The 23,310-nt window shown below is 40.5% G+C and overlaps 1 protein-coding gene across 1 annotated transcript in view; it reads right to left on the reverse strand.

Annotated features, from left to right (window-relative positions):
• Positions 1-6,655: 6,655 nt before the first annotated feature.
• LOC118557192 (inositol polyphosphate-5-phosphatase A-like) overlaps positions 6,656-23,310 on the reverse strand; it is an 84,069-nt gene continuing 67,414 nt past the window's right edge. The window contains exons 4-5 of the mRNA XM_036126733.1: positions 7,035-7,135; positions 6,656-6,806 (exon numbers count right to left, since the gene is read on the reverse strand). Of these exons, the coding sequence (XP_035982626.1) occupies positions 6,656-6,806; positions 7,035-7,135 (252 nt within the window). The remainder of the gene's footprint in view (positions 6,807-7,034; positions 7,136-23,310) is intronic.

A 23,310-nucleotide genomic window follows, 5' to 3' on the forward strand; every position in this document is an offset into this window, starting at 1 on the left:
CAAGTTAAAACAGCCTTCATTAAAAGTATGTTTCTCTACTTTCCTCGTTTATTATTCAAAGGTCAAACTCATACATGATAATGATTTAATTATGTATGACACATTATTTATATATTCTAATTGTTTATTTGTCGTTATTTTAATGTTTAAGCCACAACGCTAATAAAAAACACGTTTTGTTTCATAGGAAACATGTAAAAAGAAGAAAATAAATTGATTTTATTAGAGAAATGTCCTGTTTTGGTCTATCCATCATAGGGAAACACTATCCAGCAAACACAAAGGAGGCTATTATTAAGTAGGCGGTTGTTCACACAGAGATGAATCAATGCATGAATAAGGAAAGTTGGGTGGAAGGATAGGGGAAAATTGTGCACAAGCAACAGGGATGACTAACAGGCGGTTTATCGCCCCCTGCTGAGAATCAGATAAACTACCATCTGATGAAACGCTCTAACACGCTAATGTCTGTTTGCACCCTTCAGTTTCTCAGGGAGTTTTTGTTTGGACTTCCATGCAAAAAGCCCAGTTCTGCAACGTGAAAATTTGTTGCTCAGTATGTCACTGTGTGCATGAGGGAATCAGACGACGGAGCGTTCGTGTGATTCACTCATGCAGCTGCACAGTAATCCGCATCGTCTGTAAAGGGACCGCTGTCTGTCTTTTGACTCAAACTGGAATGTTATCAGATGCTAATGACGATTTTGCACGATGTAAGGTTCTCAGGAACTGTTGTTGGTGCAATCAACTAAGTTTGAAAACATTGTGTCTTGTTGTGTCTGCGAATTAAGGGTAATCTGTGGGCAATCTAAGCCAGTGTCACATCAAAATCTCATTATGGTCCAATCAGGCTCCGAAAGTAACAATCTCCAGATGCCAAAATGCGAGTAAACTTTCCGTTTGGTGAGTAAATTTCAGAGGGCTAGCTGCCACATGGCGAGTAAATGTTTGTACAAATAAATAAATTGTGGCTTTCAGTCATCATTTGGGTGGATGCTTCTTTGTATTCCTCTGGTTTCAGCTCGTATTACAACAAACACTCGCAACTACGTCATGTAAATGCTAAATGAGCTAAACGCTAGTTGCTAACAACTAGCGTTTAGCTCAGGCTAATTACGTAGCGGAATTATGTAGAGATATTCAGCAGGAGTCAGTCAGACTTACTTTGGCCGGTAAAAGATGTGCTTGGCCGGTTGATTTTTACCAGCAAACTTAGCCGGTGAATCAGGAAGTTAATTTCGGACACTGGGTTCAGTAATGACAATAAAGATTGTTGGGAGGAGATTCACAAGAGGTGGACTGTGGCTGGACTCAGAGCCTCGGGAACCACCGAGGACATCCTGAACAAGAAACGGTACCACCTTAAAATAAGGTTCCCTTTACAGACGTTAATATATGGTTTGTACACAATGTAATCTGTAATCACCTTATAAATCATTAATAAGGGTGATAAAGAGACAAAACTGACCTTGTCAAATAGTGAGCCAAATCTATATTTGGCTAAGATGTTTGAAATTCTATGTATTTCATCTAGAGTTGCTATAGTAAATATTTCAGTCTAAAGTACAACCTTGTAAGCTCAATAAGCATTTATAAACATAATTCTGCACCATGTAATATTCTACTTTATCACTGCATTATGAACATCAACAACTATCAAAGGGAGCTTTATTGTAAAGTGTTCACCATAACATAAAGAAGTATATTACATGGTGCAGAATTATGTTTGCAAATGCTCATTGATCTTACAAGGTTGTACTTTAGACTGAAATATTTACTATAGAATTTCAAACATTTTAACCAAATATAGATTTGGCTCACTATTTGGCAAGAAACCGGTCAGTTTTGTCTTTTTTTTTTGTCTCTTTCTCATCCTTTATTAATGCATAATAAACATTTATTAATGATTTCTAAAGTGTTTACAGATTATTTAACAACATATCTACAAACCATTTATAAGCATCTATAAAGGGAGCCTTATTGTAAAGTGGTACCCAAGAAACAACATCTGATGGTCTAACACGGGCAAAAGAGGGAAAAGTCTGAACCGTTGCTCAACAAAAAAAACGATTTCTGCTTTTTTGCACAACCGTCTACCAGAAAAGTGCAGACCGCTTGCTGCGGCACTTTTTCATTCCACTGAACTTTCCATTAATGCGCTGGGATACAGGAATCTGACAACAGCCCGCTTCTTTAGCAGTGACCCTTTGGTTGTTGACCGTCTGCTGGATAATTTGGCCATGACACATTCGGTACACTAGTGTCTTTTGCTTATTAGTCTTACGTAACATTCAAATTCTCCTAAAAAACAAAACAAAACCTTTTGTGCGATGAATCCATAACATGAAGGAGTTTCACATTTTGACCTGGATTCCAGAAATAAATCGACTTTTTCACTCTTATTGGCTGTGATCCTGTTGTGGATCGTCCGGCATCAATAAATGTTTTTGAGCCAAACCACATTGTTCGTAAAACGGTGTCTTCAAAGTAAAAGCCTTTTTTTCTGTCTCCTGCTGGCAGAAACGCGGGATTATCAAACTGTTTGTTTCAACGTTCGCATCGCTGAGCTTCTCACACACACCTAAGCGCTCTGATGGGCCCTTTTTATTATACACTCGCCACATCCAAGCCTTTAATTTATACACGACGGCACAAAAGGCGTTCCCGCTTATTTTATCTGGAAAGCGACAGGCGCGGCGGACAACAAACAATTATCCCAGGAGCGCGGTGGAGGGGACGGGAGGAGATCGAAGGCTGGGGAAAACAAACACGGGTGATGTCATCAGAGCCAAATGGCAAGCCCGGTGCGACAACGACTGGAGAGTCTCTTCATATTTACTGTTGCTGGGATTTCAATATCAACACCGCAGGAAGCACATCAGATGTTTCTCTTTCCGCCGACCCATCCGCACAAACTGCTATCTCTATTTGATGGGAATCAAAATAGGACTAAAAAGGTTAATCTACAGACAAACAGCGCTGAACAAACAGCTCCGGGGCGGCGGAGACGGGGCGCCGCGCTTATAGGAAAAAAAAACGGCAGATAATTATGTTTCTGAAAGGCCAGCGCTGGGAATCTGTTTTAAAAAGAGCAAATGTGACTCTGCGGGGCGTTTTGATTAATGAGCGTTTGTGGAGACGCGGCGTAGCGTGGCGCGGCTGCAGCGGCGCAGACTCGCATCGCCGCTGCCGTCCAATAAACAAAACATTTGAAATCTCGTTTTGCGGCATTTGATTGGAACTTTAGGTGACAGCAGATGTGAAGTGGAGCAAAGTAAAAAGAAAAAGGTGTGCGTGTATTTAGCCTCCCTGAGCGAAGACTCTCGTTCAGCCGTGCACATCTAAAGGCTTTTCTTTCCTTCCTTTATTGCAAAACAGCTCAAGCTCACTCAGATTAGATGGAGAGCGTCTGCGGACATCGGCGTGCTGGTGAAGATTCTCAGTCATCCAGGTCATGGTCATTCCAAAAAAAAATTAAAAAAAACAAAAGCAACTGGACTTGTTTTCCGTAGTTGAAGACGTTTCGCTTCCTCTCCAGGAAGCCATTACAAGGCCTTTGTTTGGGCAGTAGTATAAAGCTTGGTACTCATCATTACTCCAGACTTTTTGAATTGAGAAACGTCTTCAACTACGAAAAACAAGTCCAGTTGCTTTGTTTTTTACTTTTTTTGGAATTCAGCTCCGACCATCCTCCCTGTCCGTACCGACGGAGAGCATCTCCACCATGATGCGCCCTCCGCCATGCTTCTGCATACGCCTGGTGTGTTCAGGCTGATGTGAAGTGCTACCATTCCTCCACATGATGGTCAAAATGTTTGCTGTGTCTCCTACATGTTTATTTTTTGTTTATGTATATGGGACTTCTCGTAACTTTCTGCCTCTTCTATTAATGCCCTACCACGTCTTCATGATGTTGTTTCTCCACTAACGTCCTCTTACAAACCTCTGAGGCCTTCTCTTAGTACCAGCTGTGTTTAGCCGGGATCAAACCTTCTAATTACGAGCTGCTTCGTGTTGGTCTGCGGTCATAAAAGCTCAGCAACACATCAAGTTTGTGACGTGAAAAAAGTTCAGCGGGCGTGAATACTTTTTGCATGGAGCCGTAAATAGTTGCTTTTTTACGGTAAAATCTGCTTTCAGCGCATTCGTCAGGCGGTTTTGTAAATCTGAGCCTACATCTGCACATAAAGACACATTTTGGCAGCAGCAACCACATCACAAACGTTTCCCCCTGACAGCTCTAGTTTATTTCTAATTATCTGCTGCCCCCTTGTGGCTTTCTGCTGCTACTGCAGGCTACTTCTCAGGCTGATGTCTCCCTGTTGCCACACTGGATGTAAAAGGTTGGATGGAAATTGTAACCTAAACCAAGGTTCTGATGAAAATATTATGCTTCATATTTTCTAATTAAAAGAGTTTTGTGGCAAATAAAAATGAAGCGTTTATTTATAAATTTGGAATCTGGGATCCAAGACCAAGAATGCCACTGAAATGATCATGTTTCATGGTTGTTGATTTTTTTTAAATCAATGGGGGAAAAAAATTATTCAAGAAATTATATGAATATAACACCACTTATGGAATCAGATCAGCGTTATTGGAAGAGTTAAAAGAAGTTTAAGAAATGAATCAAACTTCGGGATACATATAAACTCAGGGTTGGGCTAAATAATCTCTAGTAGCTTTCACATATTTTACATGGACTCCTATATAAAATTAAACAGCATGAACTAACGTCTGATTTACATCATTGCAATCATAAGGTCATAAAGATGTGTATCCATCTTTATAGTGTGAAAATTTGATAACATGGGAACTACAGCATCAGTTTAAAAACAATGCATATATATATATATATATATATATAAATAAATAAAATCAATAACCCATAGTATTTGTAATAAGTATTGTACTCCATCTCCTCTCTGCCTTTGATCGCCACAGATCCTGAACCTCAAACCAGTCGCTAACATCTCAGCTTCAGCAAATCTGGCCAACTGAACATGAAGCTGCGTTCAAGAACACTGAAATGCCCGACACGACGCATTATCAAGCAGCCCGATTCAGGACTGCACCTGTATTTAGGGGTACATATCAATGCTGTATAATAATGATTTAAACACCAAGCTCCAGCCGTCGCTCTGGTCTGCAGCTTTTGCCTGAAAACCTTCTCACACATCCACGCACACCCCTCCATCCACTCGTTTAACCAACCCAAACCAGACTGTGTTTCACCTCACGGTATTTGTTCATCATACAAGCACTATGTCTAAGCTGCAGTACTAAGGTCACCCGTCTGTTCATCTCCTGTTCCCTCTCACCGTCCCAGGCGAACAAGACTCCAACAAACTCCTCGGCTCGAGGCAGAGACGGACCCCCGACCCAGAGAGGGGCGGTCCAACCTTAGTCCGGTCCGGTACCATGGCCTCAGACTCAGAGGAGCCGACTCTCGTGCCGGTCCACTTCACACCCAGCATGCAGGAAAGCAAAACAATTAAAAGGAACTGAATCCATTCTGACAGGAGAGCTGGCTGAGCAGGGCCATTTAACAACTGTAGTGAAGGTGTATGGATTTATAACTTTCAATTATGTGAGGATACGAACAAAAAAAACTCTAAATAAATTCAAACTGGTGTCGTTTGTTGCATAATTATTCCATCCTGGAGAAAGAACAGTGCATCACTGCAAAAAGGGAACTAAAAGTAAGTAACATTTTCTTGAAATTAGCATATTTTTCCTTGATTTGAACAGCTAAATAAGACTATTTGCCAATGGAATGAGATTTTCTATCCCTAAAATAAGATAATTAGACATTCTGCACTTGAAATAAGATGAGGGAGATGAATTGTTCTTATTTTAAGTGCGAAAAGCTTATTCCTTTGGCAAATAGTCTGATTTACCAGCTCAAATCAATGAAAAATAAACTCATTTCAAGAAGATTTTACCTACTTTTAGTTCCCTTTTTGCAGTGAAATAACTCCGTAAACGGCCTAAATGGCAGCGGTCCATGCAGATGAGGAACACCTGTGAGGAGTGGACAACCCATTCTAACGCCGTCATCGCATCACCTGTTCAACATGGTTTCCAGCAACAAACACGTTTGCAGTGAATCAATCAAACTTTATTCAGGAGATAAACAGCGTCGAATGCAGCAAGCTGCCTTCTGGGGCCAGTGGCCCCTTCCACAATGGCTCCAGATAACTTTGGCCAAAGTGGTTACCAACCAACTAATGTTCAATATAGACAACTAAAGACATTTTTATTCAAACAGGCTTTTGCTTAATGCGCTTTAATCGCTTTGTCCTTTGAAACACAGTAATTTGTGATTTATATGTCTGTGAAAGGTGCTACAGAAACATCTTTACTTACTTATATAATAAACAAAGTTTTTAGCATATTTTGAGTTTTTTTTTTTATGAAATAATTGCTTTGACTTTCCACAAAATAAAGACTAAAAGTACCAGGAATCTTTTTTTTTTTAAGTTTCATTTCTCTCGTCATAAGGCTGGAAATGAGGAGCTTTTCCTTTTAGGTAATTTCCCACAAATATCAAAGCATCCATCCTGTTTCTGCTAAACTATAGACAGAAAAAAAAGGGCGGTTCTATAAAAATTTAATTTCCAATAATAGATATGATCAAAAATGCATTAAAAAGTTACATTACATCATTTTCTAAATGATAATGATGGCCGACGGAGCGGGTCGGAGGCGTACTCACCGTGAAATCCTCGGCGGATTTGTAGTTCATATCGAGGTAGATGCGGACTCTGTCGTAGTCCCTCAGGGCCTTGCTCGCCATCAGCTCTCTGACGGACACACAGATTTATCAGACGCCGCCAACCAAACCCCTCCTTATAATCTTACAAACCTTTTTTATACAGAAAAATAAAAATCACATTTTTCACAACAAACCAGACTCCTGAGTTGACCAGAGGGGGGCGTCGTCTGCACAGCTTCCAACCGCCTTTGGCCCCTTGTTTCACATCAGCGTTTGCAAACGTCGATAAAAAGTGAATAATAAGCGACACACTTACTGGACAAAATATTTCACGTAATGCACGGAGGCCTCTAAGCTTTTCCCACCGAGCTCCTGGCAGTGCAAGGCCAGGAAGAGGGGCTTGTGCGTTTGTACGGTCTGCAAACAAAAGAGAAGAAAAAAAAACAGGAAGAGAAGGGTCAAAAGAGGAAAGAATCGGCTGATTTTATTTCAGGATTTCTTTTTTTTTTCCTCTTCCCATAAGGGAGGGTATGGATGCTGAAGCAGAGATTTGGCGGCTCGGTTTTCTGATGATCCGACTCTGAATGCATGAAGACGGACGATCGAACGTCACGCAACACAAAGGACCAAACATCAACACTTAAGACCCGGTGGACAGTTTCAGTGGATATTCTGCTAAATCGTCGTGAAATGCATTTTATTGGAGGTGTTTCTTTGGTGGGATAATCATTTAATTCATTCGTTTTATTCATTTGTGGAGCTCTTTGCAACAGCCAACCAAACAGCCAAAGTACTTCACAGTCAATTCATGAAAAAGGTTCTAAACAGATAAAAGGATCAACGTTAGAAATCAGGAATATAAAAAGCCGAAGCGCTATAGAGCGTAAAAAAGCCTTCCTGAATAAATTGTTGGATTTAAAAAAGGCCCGGGTCTAAACTCTGGATTCCTTGACGATTCACCCCCAACGTTACAGTGCCAAGCAAAAGTATTCCCTCCCCTTGGCTTTTTACCTATTTTGTTACATTCCAACCCGTAACAATGGATCTGCATAAAATAGTCAGTAGAAACTTTGTGAAGTGAAATGAGAGAAGAACATATATATAAAAAAAATAACATTTAATCCACTAAAACATTCTGGTGTGACCATTTACCTTCAAAAGTCAAATAATCAGTGAAATGAAGTCCATACAGCTGGGCTTTATATAGAAAGGCCAGAATAAAAGCCTTTGCTTAGTGTTAAAAACCAGATTGCATACTTAGAGCTTGCCAAAAGGCTTGTGGTGAAACACGGTGGTGGCAGCATGATGCTGTGGGTGATGTTTTTCAGCAGCAGCGACTGGGAAACTGGTGCAAGTCGAGGGGAAAGATGGACGGTGATGAGTACAGAGATATATTCTGGAGCAGAACCTGTCAGTCTGCCTGTGGTTTGAGGTTCAGCTCTCAGCAGGACAATGACCCGGAGCATGCTGCTAAAGCTACACTGCAGCGGTTTGAAGGGAAACATTTAGATGTGCTGGAATGACCTAGTCAAAGTATAGATATTTGACTAGTAAAAACATCCAAGATAAAGGAGCTGAAGCAGTTTAGCCTTGAGGGATGGACAGAAAACTCTTAGAAAACTCATAGACACTAACCCAAAGCCCCTTGCAGCTGGAGTTGCAGCAAAAGGTGGGTCTACGCACACTGCAGCCTTCTGCTAGCTTCTACTGACTTTTGCTTCCATGTTGTGAGGAAACAAAACATGAAAAATGCCAAGGGGGTGTGAATACTTTTACTTTGGCAGGCCATTTTACATTTTTACAACAACAGAAAATGGGGTGGTCTGGAAGCAGAGAAGTCTGTATAATGGGTCAAAGGCAAAGTTTCCAGGGCCAACCTTTTCCCCAGGGTGATGGTGAAAAGGTAACTGCAAAGTTACTGTGTTTATCCTGCAAAGTTACTTTATTTATCCTGCAAAGTTACTTTATTTTCCTGCTAAGTTACTTTATTATTCTGCAAAGTTACTTTATTATTCTGCAAAGTTACTTTATTATTCTGCAAAGTTACTTTATTATTCTGCAAAGTTACTTTATTATTCTGCAAAGCTACTTTATTTATCCTGCAAAGTTACTTTATTTATCCTGCAAAGTTACTTCATTTATCCTGCAAAGTTACTTTATTATCCTGCAAAGTTACTTTATTTTCCTGCTAAGTTACTTTATTATTCTGCAAAGCTACTTTATTTATCCTGCAAAGCTACTTTATTTATCCTGCAAAGTTACTTCATTTATCCTGCAAAGTTACTTTATTATCCTGCAAAGTTACTTTATTATCCTGCAAAGTTACTTTATTATCCTGCAAAGTTACTTTATTTTCCTGCTAAGTTACTTTATTATTCTGCAAAGCTACTTTATTATTCTGCAAAGCTACTTCATTTATCCTGCAAAGGTACTTTATTATCCTGCAAAGTTACTTTATTTTCCTGCTAAGTTACTTTATTATTCTGCAAAGCTACTTCATTTATCCTGCAAAGGTACTTTATTATCCTGCAAAGTTACTTTATTTTCCTGCTAAGTTACTTTATTATTCTGCAAAGCTACTTCATTTATCCTGCAAAGTTACTTTATTTTCCTGCCAAGTTACTTTATTATCCTGCAAAGCTACTTTATTCTGAAATCCACTGCAATTCACTAAAATTCTTAAGCTGTATGCAAATGAAATTTCCTTCTGTACGCACTCTGTGCATACAAAATGACAATAAAGTTTGTCCAAGTCTAAGTCTAAAATGATGAAAAGTATAGGCCTTAAAGCATGACAGGACTGAAACAATGTTTTATTTTGTTTCTACATTTTATTACAACTTGTTTATATTCTGTTTTATTTTCCTATGTTTTAATCACGTAACGCACTTTGCATTGTCTCTGTACTGAAACGCGTTATACAAATAAATTTGCCTTGCCTTGCATTTAGTCCTCAGGACATTCAACATTAAGCAGGAGGATGACCTCAGGGGTCTCCCACACACGCACAAACTCAATAAATGGCAAATGTAGGGCGGATCCAGACCGCGGACAGCTTTAAATAACAAATCAACGTTTAAAATCTGTTCTGGAACGGACCGGCAGCCGGCAGAGGTAGGATGTGACGGCATCTAGAGGTGTCGGTTCAAAGACGTGGAGCTGTACTTTGGACCAAGTGAAGCCTGTGGGGGGACGCCTGAGAGACAGCGACATAACGAGCGACATAACGAGCGACATAACGAGCGCTGCAGTAATAATTTCTGAAACTGATACTGCAAAAACGGATTTAATAACAAGTAAAATGTTCTTAAAGTTAGTTTATTTGTCCTCAATTTGAGCCAGTAAATAAGATTAACTGCCAATGGAATGAGTATTTTTACCCCTAAAATAAGATAATTAGACATCCTGCACTTGAAATAAGATGATGGAGATGAGTTGTTCCTATTTTAAGAGGAAAAATCTTATTCCATTGGCAAATAGTCTTTTTTACCTGCTCAAATCAAGGACAAATACACTTATTTTAAGAAAATTTAACTTATTTTTAGTTCTGTTTTTGCAGTGAGAGCTTACTCAACATCATAAAAGAAAAATTGCTATGACTTTTAAAGAGAATTAAGGATTTACTCTACGTATAGTCTCAAATGTATACATACACCCCTATGTTGCTGACATAGCTGCATATCCACCACACACTTTCACTTTCACTGCTCCGGCTGATCATAAGACCTCTTTGTCCAGCTGATTTAAAATGACATTTTAAAATGACATATGATAATTATCAGGCTGCTGCCAGGGTCAGGTTACCGAAGCGTCCTGCTTCTCTGCATTCCTAAAGCATTTACCCGTCCAGCTCTCGGCCGGCGCTGAAGCTAAATAATCTGGAGTTACTCCTCCTTCTTCATTCCATCCGCTTTGTTCAGATCATCAGCCACGACGACGTTACCTTTGTGCTCGACACTTCCAAACACGCTTGTTTTTACTGTCACAAAACAGCTCTGCCCATTTCTCAAGACAAACTCTATGTGTCGATTATGGGGGCCGTCCCTCCTGGTCCGAACCCTTGCAGTCCATGTTGGCGTAACGCCGGCTTAACTTTGGACCGTGGTTCTGGAGTCGCAGCAGTTTCCAGGTGAGGGCCGGTTTAAGCCTTGGGGGCTCATCCTACTAACCAATTCTTAGCAGAGACTTGGACACAACTGGGCGTTCTTACAAGACAAACATTGATTTTCTCTGGGATCTGGTGTCTTAGCGGTCACAGCAGCAGGTCCCTGGTCCGAACCCTGGAGACTCCACCACGAGTCCCTGAGCAAGACCCCTTAACCCCAGGTTGCTCCCCGGGTGCTGCAAGCTGCCCACTGCTCCCTAAGGGACGGCTTAAATGCAGCAGACAAATTTCACTGGGATGTGGAATGAAATATGAAGATTTCTTCATTTTAGTTGTGGCCATTAGGGGGAGCTAGAGTCAATCCAACGTACCAAATATTAAAGTTTGCACACCGTGAAGATAAGATAAGATAGGCTTTATTGATCTCACGTTGGAGAAATTCACTTGTCCCATCGGCTAAATAGTCAATCAATAGTCAGAAGAAGGTGCCAAAAGTAGGAAAAGGTGCATCAGGCACAAAAATGCACCAAGCAGTCCTTTGCAACAACGGACCAGCAGGTTGGCTTAAACTCGACCAAATCCACCCAGAACACTGGAAATACGGCGACCAGAAATGAGGAGAGGCTCGAAAGCATTGCTGGGTAATTTGTAGTGTTTTTCAGGTCATCTAGCAGGCTTCTTGCTATCAGTGAAAAAGTGCTCACAGCGAAAAGAGCAAGTGGTCGTAAAAAGCTTTAAAGTGAAAACAGATGAAAACAATCTGCAACTGTTTTACTTCACATGGAAGTTAAAAGAATATCTATAGTGGCTGACAAAGCTTGGCCTTCACCAGGGTGGCTGTCTGCTGTGGCTCCTGTTGACAAGAACAAGGTGGGACAGAACCAACAACCCTCCACCGGTTGGTAAACTCACCAGTATTCTTAGACTTAGACAACTTTATTTGTCATTTTGTATGCACAGAGTGCGTACAGAACGACATTTTGTTGCATACAGCTTGTAAATTGCAGTAAAAATTAAATTACAGTATAAGGTGCAGCAGTGCTTTAAAAGTAATACAATTGAAATGTAAACAATGCAGGAGAAGTCACAGTGTACAGGTGAGTATTTTTAAAAAACATTTGTATATGCAGAATTGATTGTGCAAAGGGCATTTTTTGCAAGAATGCATTTAAAAACTAAGAGTTCGGCAGCATTTGCAATGCTAGATGGAGATGCAACGGTTCAAGTTCAAATCTGGTTAACAATGACATCTGCTAACGTAAGAAATAGAAGTAAAGACGACAATTACGTTGATGGCTGAAGGAAAAGCGCTCAGGATATGAACAATTTCAGCCCCTGTGTGTAGATTAGAGATCGAATCAAACTTTAAAAAGAAAGTTTTGCCGTTTTTTCTGCCGTGGAACAGATCGCCCTGAGTCCCTGCGACCTCCTGCTACTCCCCTCCAACGCTCAGCGAGGTGTTTGTGAGCCCCGTGTCAGAGGCGGCGGACTTCTAATGGAAAATCAATAGCGCGGCTGATTTACAGCACCTCGCAGGCGCTCGCGGGGGTCCGGCTCCGTCAGGCGGAGGCCGCGCATCAACGCCACAGCAGGTCACGGCCTGCGAGTGCTGCCCAGGACCTGAATCCTGCCCTGCAGCTACTTCAGCCCCCCCACCCCCGGGTGGAGGAACTCTCCTTCCACAGGTCCGGTCATATAAAGTTAACGTATGGCAGCGCCGCTATGGATTTTCCATCAACCTACGGCTCGTCGCTTAGCTGGGTGACCCGACAGCGCCGACCTCCAGCCGTTTGAGCTGCTATCAAACTAACGACGGGGAAGGTCACAATCTCAAGGAGCTCGCAACTAATGTGATATGGAGGGTGTGTGTGTGTTCATGGGTGTTTCATTACGTTATTTAAGGTCTTTTCTGGTATATTTATTAATCTTCTGAAGACTGGTGGGCTTCACAGGGAACAAAACCCGGCCTAATGCAGCGGACCCCCACTTTTAGGGTGCGGGTCAGCAACTTTTCCAACCCAGAGACATTTTTTTTTTGGTCCAGCTAACAGCTTCATGAATCAAAATAGCTTATTTCTTACAGCATCTATTACAGGAAAAAGTACTGCAATGTTGTTTTTTGTTTTTAGGCTTTAAAATAAAGGAAATCATTCAAGTTTTATATAAGTTTTCAATGAGCCTTTCAGGTTTTTATAGGAAAGTTAACTCAAAAAGCATGTAGTTTGCAACCAAAACTAAAGGAAGAATTACTTCATAAAAAGATTATTTATTCATTATTAGTGTTGTTCTTTTTGAAATATTAATAATATTAATATTATTAGGAATGTAGTGGTAATGGTTAGAGGTAGGGTAAATGTTACTGTTAGGTATAAAAAGGTATGTTTATATAAACAAAAGTGCAATCTACTGGGTTTCCTTAGATAGGACATTTGTTTTGACCAATCGGTGTAATCTGACCCAATCTGTATAATCTGATTGAATTTGACTTTGGAAAGTGCCTTGAGATGACATGTTTCATGAATTGGCGCTATATAAATAAAATGTAATTGAATTGGAATAAAAAAGACTAATGTAAACAAGCCAATTGAAATATGATGATTGGATTAAGCTCGATCGGAATGAAATTGTAATCTGAACGAGAGCAGTGGTTTATACCGACTGATAATCTGATCAGCGTTCATATAAGCGCATACAAACTGACAGAACGCGTGTGTGCCTGATGTAAACATGACATATTTCCATGTTGGTGAGTGGTGGAAAAACGTCGGGAAGAAAAACTGTCGGGGCTCCTGAACAACCTTTCTGTTCGAAAACATAAAGCTCAAACTTGTCGCTAACTAATTAACGTTTCAACCGTAATAAGAACATTGTGCACATCCATCCTGGGTGCTCAGAGCACAAACAAACTCGTATAAAACTTATACTAGCTCAGCAAAGACGGAAGTTCTTCTTCTGTGTTTTTTAGGGAAATTTGATAACTGCGCATGTCTGAGTGGTTCTATTCTGAAAAAAAAAAACAACAGGTGCATAAACACTGAAATCAAGCGACCCCATGAGGGATAAAGCGGTTCGGAAAATGGATGGATGGATGGATGGATGCATAAACACATTATAATCAAATTAATTGACTGTTTGCCCATCTAAACAGTACAATCTGATTATTTATTTTGTTTTTTTAATCCAAATATATTTCAATCCGATTGTGAAATTGTGTGCATGTAAACATCGCTAATGAAGCTACTACAGTAATAAGAAGATCAATAACCAGAATAAGGACCGTAATGGTTCAATTATGTAAACGAGTATATAAAGCTTAAGTTTACACAACCTGGAGCCTAATTATATACACAGGGATATAAACCAATTATGTCCCTTATCTAATTAAGTAAATATACAATAAGACCAGAGGTTGCACAGTGGTGCAGATGGTAGCACTGTTGCATTGTAGCAACAAAGTCCTGTGTTCTGCATGGACTTCGCATGTCATCCCAGTGCATGTGTGGGTTCTCTCCAGGAGCTCCAGCTTCCTCCCACACTTCAAAAGACACGACTGTAGGGTTAACTGTGTGTAGGGTGTGAGTGTGTGCATGCGTGGCTCTCTGATAGACTGGTGACCTCTCCGCACAAATAAGATATTTGGACGGATGGACGGTAAGACCAGCGCTACTTTAATCACTTTGAGTAAATGTGGAATGAAGTCGCATCGAACTGAAGTCGATCCAAACCCGTAATATGGGCAGAAATACAGATGTGAGCGCTCGCGTTTACCTTTAAATGGAGCTCCCAGCTTGCTGACGGGCATCAACCAGGAAATAATTTCATTAGCAGACTCACCGGCCTCAAACCAGACGGATTAACCACTGGCCCTACTTTTGCTTTGAGTTTTTTTTTTTTTTGAATCCCACGGAGGCTCCCGTTTGTGTAGATAACTCCACCGGCAGCGGATCTCATCTTTTATCTTACCTTATACGCGTTCAAATGTGCTCGTAAAAGATTCTTTACGATGTACATCTCTGCCTGGACTCAGCGCCTTGTTAGCGTATTGAGACTCTATAAACGTTTCCACAACCACAGGCACAAATCTCAGAGCGTTTTTATCTGGATTTTATTTGATAGATTTTATCCGATAGACCTGCTGAATGAACACTATGAGGAGACACAGAAGCTAAAGCAAGTAAAGTTACTAGTCGTTATTCTTGTTTTGAGGTTTTTGGACATTACAATTTATTTTCTATATTTATTTTATCGAATAAAGAATAACGACGAAAGCTTTAAAAGAGAACGGTTACCTTTTCTTGAAATACTAATTTCTGAAGCCTAACAGAAGAAGAAAAAATTAAACATTAAATCTATTTATTGCACTATTGTTGTTATTCTGATGTTGAAACTCAATGGAGATATTGCATTAAAACCTGACTAAATGAATATGTATTTGCACTCAGCGCTACCTTTCACTGCGATTACACAGCAAGAGTTTGAGGGTAATGTCTTTCATTGTAACATGAATATGCATTGATCCAAGCCAAGCTCTGATTGGTTTTTCGTGGGTTTTAGGGTCTTCATCCTGCTGGAAGATAAACTTCCATCCCAGTCTTAAGTCATTGCAGTGTTTGGCTCCAGACAGATTCTCTGCCCTTCCTGATTTCATTTGAACGCAGTACCTGCTTCCACAGGTGAGTCCCTCGCTTGTATGCGTAAATGGCTTCCTTTAGCCGTCAACAATGCTTTTTTCTCTCGCCAATCTTCCACAAAGACCAGATGTATGATGTGAACTAGGGCTGGACGGTATGGAAAAAAAGCCGATCCTTAAATTACAAATCATATTGATCGATATCGATAATTATCAACCAATTCAAAACATATATTTTTAGTGCAGCTCTGGCCATTTAACGCTGTTGCTTAGCGACCTAGTTTTAGATACAGAAACACACAAACACTGAATTCAAACTCAACCCTTTTATTCCACCAACTTTTTACTAAAACTGTAAGTTTTGACCTCTTTGAAGGGGGCTGAGCTTAAGGGGCGGAGCGTACCTTGGTCTGTGTTGTGATTGGTTGGGAGGATGTAATCACTGTTATATTAACCTACATGATAGGCTGGAACCTTATTCTATTGAACTTTTTATTGCCTCTTTTTTTTCTATCATCGACATACGTCTATTGATTGATATATATCGTTATTGAATTATCGTCCAGCCCTATTGTGTACAGGTATTAGTTGCCGACATACTCTCCCACCTGAGCTCTGTGGATCTCTGCAGCTCCTCCAAAGTGACCGTGGGCCTCTTGGCTGCTGCTCTGACTGACTCTTTCCTGTCAGTAAAGGTGGACGGGCATATCTTGGTAGTTGGTAAGAACAGAGATTAAATTACGCACAGGTGGACTCTGGTTACCAGGTAGGTGACGTCTGCGGGCCAGATTTTATTCTGTTGCATCAGTTTTTCTTCCGCTTCACAACTATGCTCTACTTTGTGTTGGCGTATTGCATAAAATCCCATAATCCTACAGAGGAGACATGTCTGGTTAGAGACAAAAAGGACTTGGATGGGACATGTTGAAACCCAAGACAACCCCTCCCCCTGTCAGCCAGAGAACCTGCCATGTGGAGAGGAAACAGAGTCATATGTCACACAGACACATGCGCTTTGATTGATTCATGTGTCAAACAAGCTATGAAGCAAAATAATAAATAAATAAAAATCTTAAAAAAAAAAACGAAGTTGAGATCAATTTAAAAACGGCCCGCATTCCTGCACTTTATTCTCACAGAGTGACATTTATTGGCGCTTGCCTGTTTGTTGCTTGGACTCCCTACCAAATGAAACTGATGCCATGTAATAAAGCTTGTGTCTGATGTGACACAATCACTGGCCGGTGTCCGTCCAGGGAAGCCTCCAATGCAAATCAGCCGGGCGACCATTGATTTCGGCGCGGCGGCGCGATGCAAAGTGGCGCCCAAACTGCTGCTGCAGCAGTGGTGGAATCCCATTTGGCCCAGTCTATTGCACACAAGCGGGTCAGGCAAATGACCCTGCTTTGCTTAGGTCTATGGGAGCTTTTAAATTGCAAAATCGTGAGAGAGCCGAGCCGCGATGTTAGATTTGATTGGATTCACTGGCAACAGAAGAAAGGGGCGGTTTTTATTTCCTTTGCCTCACTTATATGATCCAATAAAGGAGAGAAATCTAATATACCCCGGTTCAGAGAGTTCACAGAGGCTTTATGTGGATGTCAAACATCCTCAACAGCTACGTTATGTTAACGGGCAAATGAAGAAAAGGAAAATTAGTTTATGTATCGGGTCTCTTTAAGTTAATTTATCAGCATTTTTGTATTCTCACAACAACAAAAAAATGTTTTATCAAGAGAAAATGATTAAGTCTACATCAGGCTCAATGATTATTTAAATCTACCGTAAACAAAATAAAAAAAAAACAGACTGCACATTACTGCTGTTTATCAAACAAAGATGAAGCCAAGATGGGAAAGATGCATTTTGTAAAACTAAGTACACCCTTGCTGTGTTTATAGGACGTAAGAACCCACTTTAACATCAGCAACAGCCTAGGAGAAGCAATTACCGACCCCCGTCAACCTGCACTGCGAAAAGGGAACTAAAAGTTCTCGAAATGAGGGTATTTGTCCTTGATTTGCGCAGCTAAATAACATTATTTGCCAATGGAATTAGTATTTTTACCCCAAAAATAAAATAATTAGATATCCTGCACTCAAAATCAGATGATGCAGATGAATTGTTCCTTTTTTAAGTGCAAAAAGCTAATTTCATTGGCAAATAATCTTATTTAGCTGCTCAAATCAAGGACAAATACCCTCATTTCAAGAATATTTTACTCACTTTTAGTTCCTTTTTTCCAGTGTGGGAAGGGACACAAGGTCATTTGTGGACAACCTGCAGTCCGTCCGAGGGAGGGATTATTTACAAACCAAAAAGGTGTAAGAAAGCTGCCAAACTGGGCGGTACAATCACCTCCAACTCAAACCCAACAGCTTCAGCTCCAACTCTACAGGCCTCAGTGATTAAATGTTAACTCTGATGACTTAACTAGTAATGTGCTACCAAGAAAGCCCCGTCTTACTAAACAGAATATGGCAGCACGCATTCAAATGAACCGCAGCAGCTGTGGAACAAAATGCGCTTCGGACAGGCGGGTTGTTCGGCTGCACAGCGCCATGTTTGGAGAAAAAAACCCGCACATTATCACAGCAGGTATCGACCACAGCGGTGGAAGGGTGAGGATCTGTGGTTCTGTTGCAGCTGCAGGACCGTGGCCACCTGCAGTCCTCTGTTGACCAAAATATTCCCGATTCAAACACGAGACCGTCTGTCCGCCAGTAAAGATCAGCCCAAACGCAGCGAAGGAAGCCTACAAACAGAACGGCTGAACAAGAAAAACCACCATGATGGTTCACAATGGCCCGGTCACAGTCCAGACCGGCATTAAAGAGATACGCACTGCAAAAACGGAACTAAAACTATGTTAAAATTTTCTTGAAATTAGTGTATTTGTACTTTATTTGAGCAGGTAAATAATATAATCTGCCAATGGAATAAGATTTTTGCAGTTAAAATAGGAAGAACTAATCTCCATCAACTTATTTCAAGTGAATTATATCTGATTATCTTATTTTAGGGGTAAAAATTACCCTTTCCATTGGCAGATAATCTTATTTTCCTGCTCAAATCAAGGACAAATACAATAATTTTAAGAAGATTTTACTTATTTTTGGTTCTGTTTTTGCAGTGCGGCCGGGTTCTGTTGCCTGAGTTCAGACATTTCAGGTTGAATCGTTCAGAACCGGGCAGAGAAGCCATTGTTTTTTGTTTTTTTTACTGTCCTGATAGCTAGAAGTCCAGGACTTACTTCTTCATATGACTCTCCTCCTTTTTCCCTAAAGAAACCCTCTGTGCACCTGAGGCATGTGTAATAAATAAAAGAGTTTGCTAAACAGCCATTTAAAACAACACTGCAAAAACAGAACTAAAAGTAAGTAAATTTTTCTTGAAATTGGTGTTTTTATCCTTGATTTGAGCTGGCAAGTTTAATCATCTGCCAATGGAATAAGATTTTTGCACTTAAAATAGGAACAACTCATCTCCATCATCTTATTTCAAGTCCAGGATATCTAATTATCTTATTTTAGGGGTAAAAATACTCATTCCATTGGCAAATAGTCTTATTTACCTGCTCAAAATAAAGGACAAATACACTCATTTCAAGAAAATTTTACTTACTTTAAGTTTCATTTTTGCAGTGAATAGGATATTTAAGGCTGGGAGGATTTTTTTTTCCTTTTTTTGTGACTACCAGTGAACACTGCAAAAAGGGAACTAAATTTAAGTAACATTTTCTTGAAATGTGTGTATTTTTCCTTGACTTGAGCAAGTTACTAAGACCATTTGCCAATGGAATAAGAGTTTTGCACTTAAAATGAGAACAATTAATCTCAATCATCTTATTTCAAGTCCAAGATATCTACTTATCTTATTTTAGGGGTAAAAATACTCATTCCATTGGCAAATAGTCTTATTTAGCTGCTCAAATCAAGAAAAAAATACACTAATTTCAAGAAAATATTACTTACTTTTGGTTCCCTTTTTGCAGTGACTAGAATAATTACGGCTGGGAGGATTTTTATTTATTTATTTTTTTGTGACCACCAGTGAACTTCTGGCCAAGGTGTGTCATGAAACTAAATCCTAACACTTCATAAATGAATAAAAACGCAGCTGTATTTGACGATATGATCGGGGCTGTGTGAAACTGAAACTATATGTAACAACATAATTGTGGCGTGTGGGGACAAACGGCTGCCTCCGGTCGGCAGGCATTCCTTTGGACTCCTGCCAGGGCCGACTTCAGGTTCTCCCGCTCTTTACTGCGTCTGCTGAGGTGTTTTAAGGAAGACAGAGACTGCGGCTCGGAGGATCAAACGGCACGACGGATGCCTCAGAGATTTCCCAGCACGGGTAGACCGGCACCCTGGCTGATGGCGGCTAGACCCCGGCCGCCCCTGCCGGTTGTTCCCAGCAGAGCAGAGTTCAAAGTCGGATGCTTCTTTCCATGACGTCAGCAGCAACGCGGCGCTGGCATGAGGCTACAGGCCTGCCTGGTTCACTCAGGGGCACACCTCTCCCACCGCCTGCTCTACTCGCCCCTCTCTTCCACTGCACACACACACACACACACACACACACACACACACACACACACACACGAGCAACCATGACACGGTCCTCTAAAGCACACAGGCCTGCAGCCCAGTGCAAACAGAGTTCCTCAACAACCGCGAGGAGGGCATGCATTATTCCCACACACACACACACACACACACACACACACACACACACACACACACACACACAGAAACCCGATGCAACCAATATCCTGAGTGTAAAACAAACACGAGCTGCAAAATCCCTCAGCAAACAACATGCTTGGGCATGCTGGTGACACTAATAATTACAGAGGGGGTGGAAAGCAGCAGTAAATAAGCCGGGGGAGCCTGACCGATTTTATCAGCTCGTTTTATAGTTCGACAACTAATGCGATGGTCTCTAATAGAGGGGCGGGTGTTAGCTGTAAAGCTTTTTTTTTTTTTAAACCAGATTTCAAATCAGATTTAAAACAATTTTAAAAAATGCTAAATCTCAAGATGCAAAAAATCCTGTGTTTAGCTCTCTTAGGCTGCGTTCACCCTGCAGCCTGAAGTGACCAAATTCCGATTTTTTTGCCCATATGCGACCTGTATCTGATCTTTTTATGACAGTCTGAACAACACAGATCAGATTTTTTCAAATGCGACCCAGGCCACTTGGATATGTGGTTCTGAATCCGATACGTATCTGATCTTTTCAAATGCGACCTGTGTCTGTACGGCCGGGTCGCATTTATCCGACCTGTACGTCACCGATACTCGACAAACGTCACTATTCTGCGTCCTGCTATGCAGAAGCGGGAAGAAAGACGACACCCATAGCGGACAACAATGAGGAGAGCAGTCAGTGGACGGAAAGCTCCGGTTAGAAAATAAATTAAAGATCGCAAAATGCGCGCCAGCATTATAATCCATGTTTACTTCCACAAACACTGAGGACGCTTGCTACGTGTGACGTCATCGCGTCCTCCAGTGCGCATGCGGGACACTTAGGTTGAACGCATTCAGTTCACACAGGAGATCACATACAAGTCGCATATATTTGGAAATGTGAACGACCACGCAAACAAAAAGGTTTCACAACAAAAAAAATCGGAAATTTAGCATCAAGACCTGCAGTGTGAACGTAGCCTTAGTGAGGAAACTTGAAGCATGACTTCCACAAAGGAACCAATACAGACGCATAAACTATGAATTGTGTGTGCAAAACAAAATGCTAATCATATGCTAAATCATATACCAACACAAAACGATGGGAGGCGAAGTAAAGCAACATACCTCTTTTGAACTTTTCTACACATCTAAAAAGTGCGGCGTGCATATGTTTTCAGCCCCTTTTATTCTGTTTCCGCTACCATTTAATTAGTTCATTAAATACGTTAGCCTTTGTAAATTTCTAGTGCCAGATCACATCCTAAGCTGTTTCTGTCTCTACTTTATTCTGCATTATTTTCAGCTCTATACGCTCGCGTTTCCATCAACGTTTTCTTTAATGAGCATTTTGAAGAATCGGATTACAAAAGGTTGATGGAAACAGCAAAATCCTAATTAACTCACTGAATTTTGCAAAAAAAAGTATTTACACTCGCTTGAGGAGATTTAAACAAATTTGTCGAATGATTAGCATTTATTAGTCTCATCCTTGAAAAAAAAAAAAAATAAATAAATCAGCACATTCATTAAAGCCTCACTCCATTACTGATCGGTGGTCCGCGCTAGTTAGAAGCCTCTACTTCCTGTTTATTATAGCAAACGTCAACGCATGATGACGTTACGCTGTGCATCTCCTGGTTAATTAGCTACAAGCCAGTAAATGGAAAAAAGTCACAAATTTGGCTGCTTTGGCAATGATATCTGTGCAATGATATCTGTGCTTTTTTTCCCCCCCAACAGAACCGGAGTCTGTTCTGTTGGGTCAACATAAATTGTTCGATGATCGGACTGAAATAAAGCATGAAGGATGCCATCCCCTGTTTTAATTTTGATTAAAAGTGAAAGATGAGTGTTGCTACTTCATCGTTCAGTGAGTTACAACAGAAAAGGACACATTTGGTCTCACTGTGGTCGTTTCCAGACGTCCTACAAAGACACTACTGGCTTTGGATTGTCGGACATCTCCAGATGTTCTGCCTGCTGCGACCAAAAATCCACCTTCCTGAAAGTCCGTCACTGAAAACAACCGTCTGCTCGATTGTAAAACCCATTTTTGTTGCTAGATAGACCCACATTAAAAGGATCATACAGAACAGATCTGAAATGTGATGAAATCTGCACAGATTAAAGTTACGCCAAAAGACAATCTTAACTGGCAGATGTAGATTTCAAGAAGTAGGAAGGAAATGAGGCAGGTGTCCTTTAAAATATAACTTAGCATATAAACGGTGACAAGATGGTGAGACTGAAAGATAAAGATGAAAAAGTGTAGAAAGAGACACATTTAAAGAGATACAGAAGCTGGCTGCTCATGTAGAGCTGAAACCAAGGACATTATTGGAAAGTTAAGTGGAAGGACAACATCTTTATGGCCACCACAAAAAAAGACATAGTATCAAGTTCAGTCCATCTTGACCCTCATGAAGTCATTAACTAAGAAGGCAAAAACTGTATATTTACTCTAGAGGAGCTGCAGGGATCCAGAGCTCAGGTGGGGAAGCTGTAGACATGGCGACTATTAGTCACGCAGCGCCCAAATCCTACATTTATGGAAAACTGGCAAGGAGAAAGTCACAGGAAGTCCCTGTTACATGCCTGGTCAAAACTAACTCAGTAGTTAAACACGGCGGTGGCAGAATCAGGATACCGGTGTAGGTACCAGATCGTCTCGGGCGCTACCCGATGACGTCTATGTATGGCAACCCAACTCAAACAAACTACATTATGCCCGCGGTCTCCATTTGTTACAAATCAATTTTATTTTGTTAATTTACGGTTATTTTCCTGTAAATTAGTCGAGGCATGAAAACGTTTAGCATCATTTTGGAATACTTGTGTGGTAGTCTGACAATTTAATCAGTAATTTTGCAGGATCAAAGTTACAACCTTAGAGAAATTTAATTCCTCCAATTTTTTTTAAGTTGTGAAGGGAAACTAAACCATAAACTTATTTCATTTTTAATAAAAGTCAGCAGCCAAATTTTATTTTATCACGACATTCATCACTTTAAAATCAATAACGTTCATTCCTCCTTTCTGATCACATGTTTTTTTATTATTCCAGATGAAATTGTGATGAATTTGATTATTTTTTTATTGTGGTATTTGGTACATTTAAGATATATGCTGGATAAATTAGTCTGGCTATCCCTTCCAT

Source organism: Fundulus heteroclitus, chromosome 22 (assembly GCF_011125445.2).
Source record: "Fundulus heteroclitus isolate FHET01 chromosome 22, MU-UCD_Fhet_4.1, whole genome shotgun sequence".
NCBI lineage: Eukaryota > Metazoa > Chordata > Actinopteri > Cyprinodontiformes > Fundulidae > Fundulus > Fundulus heteroclitus.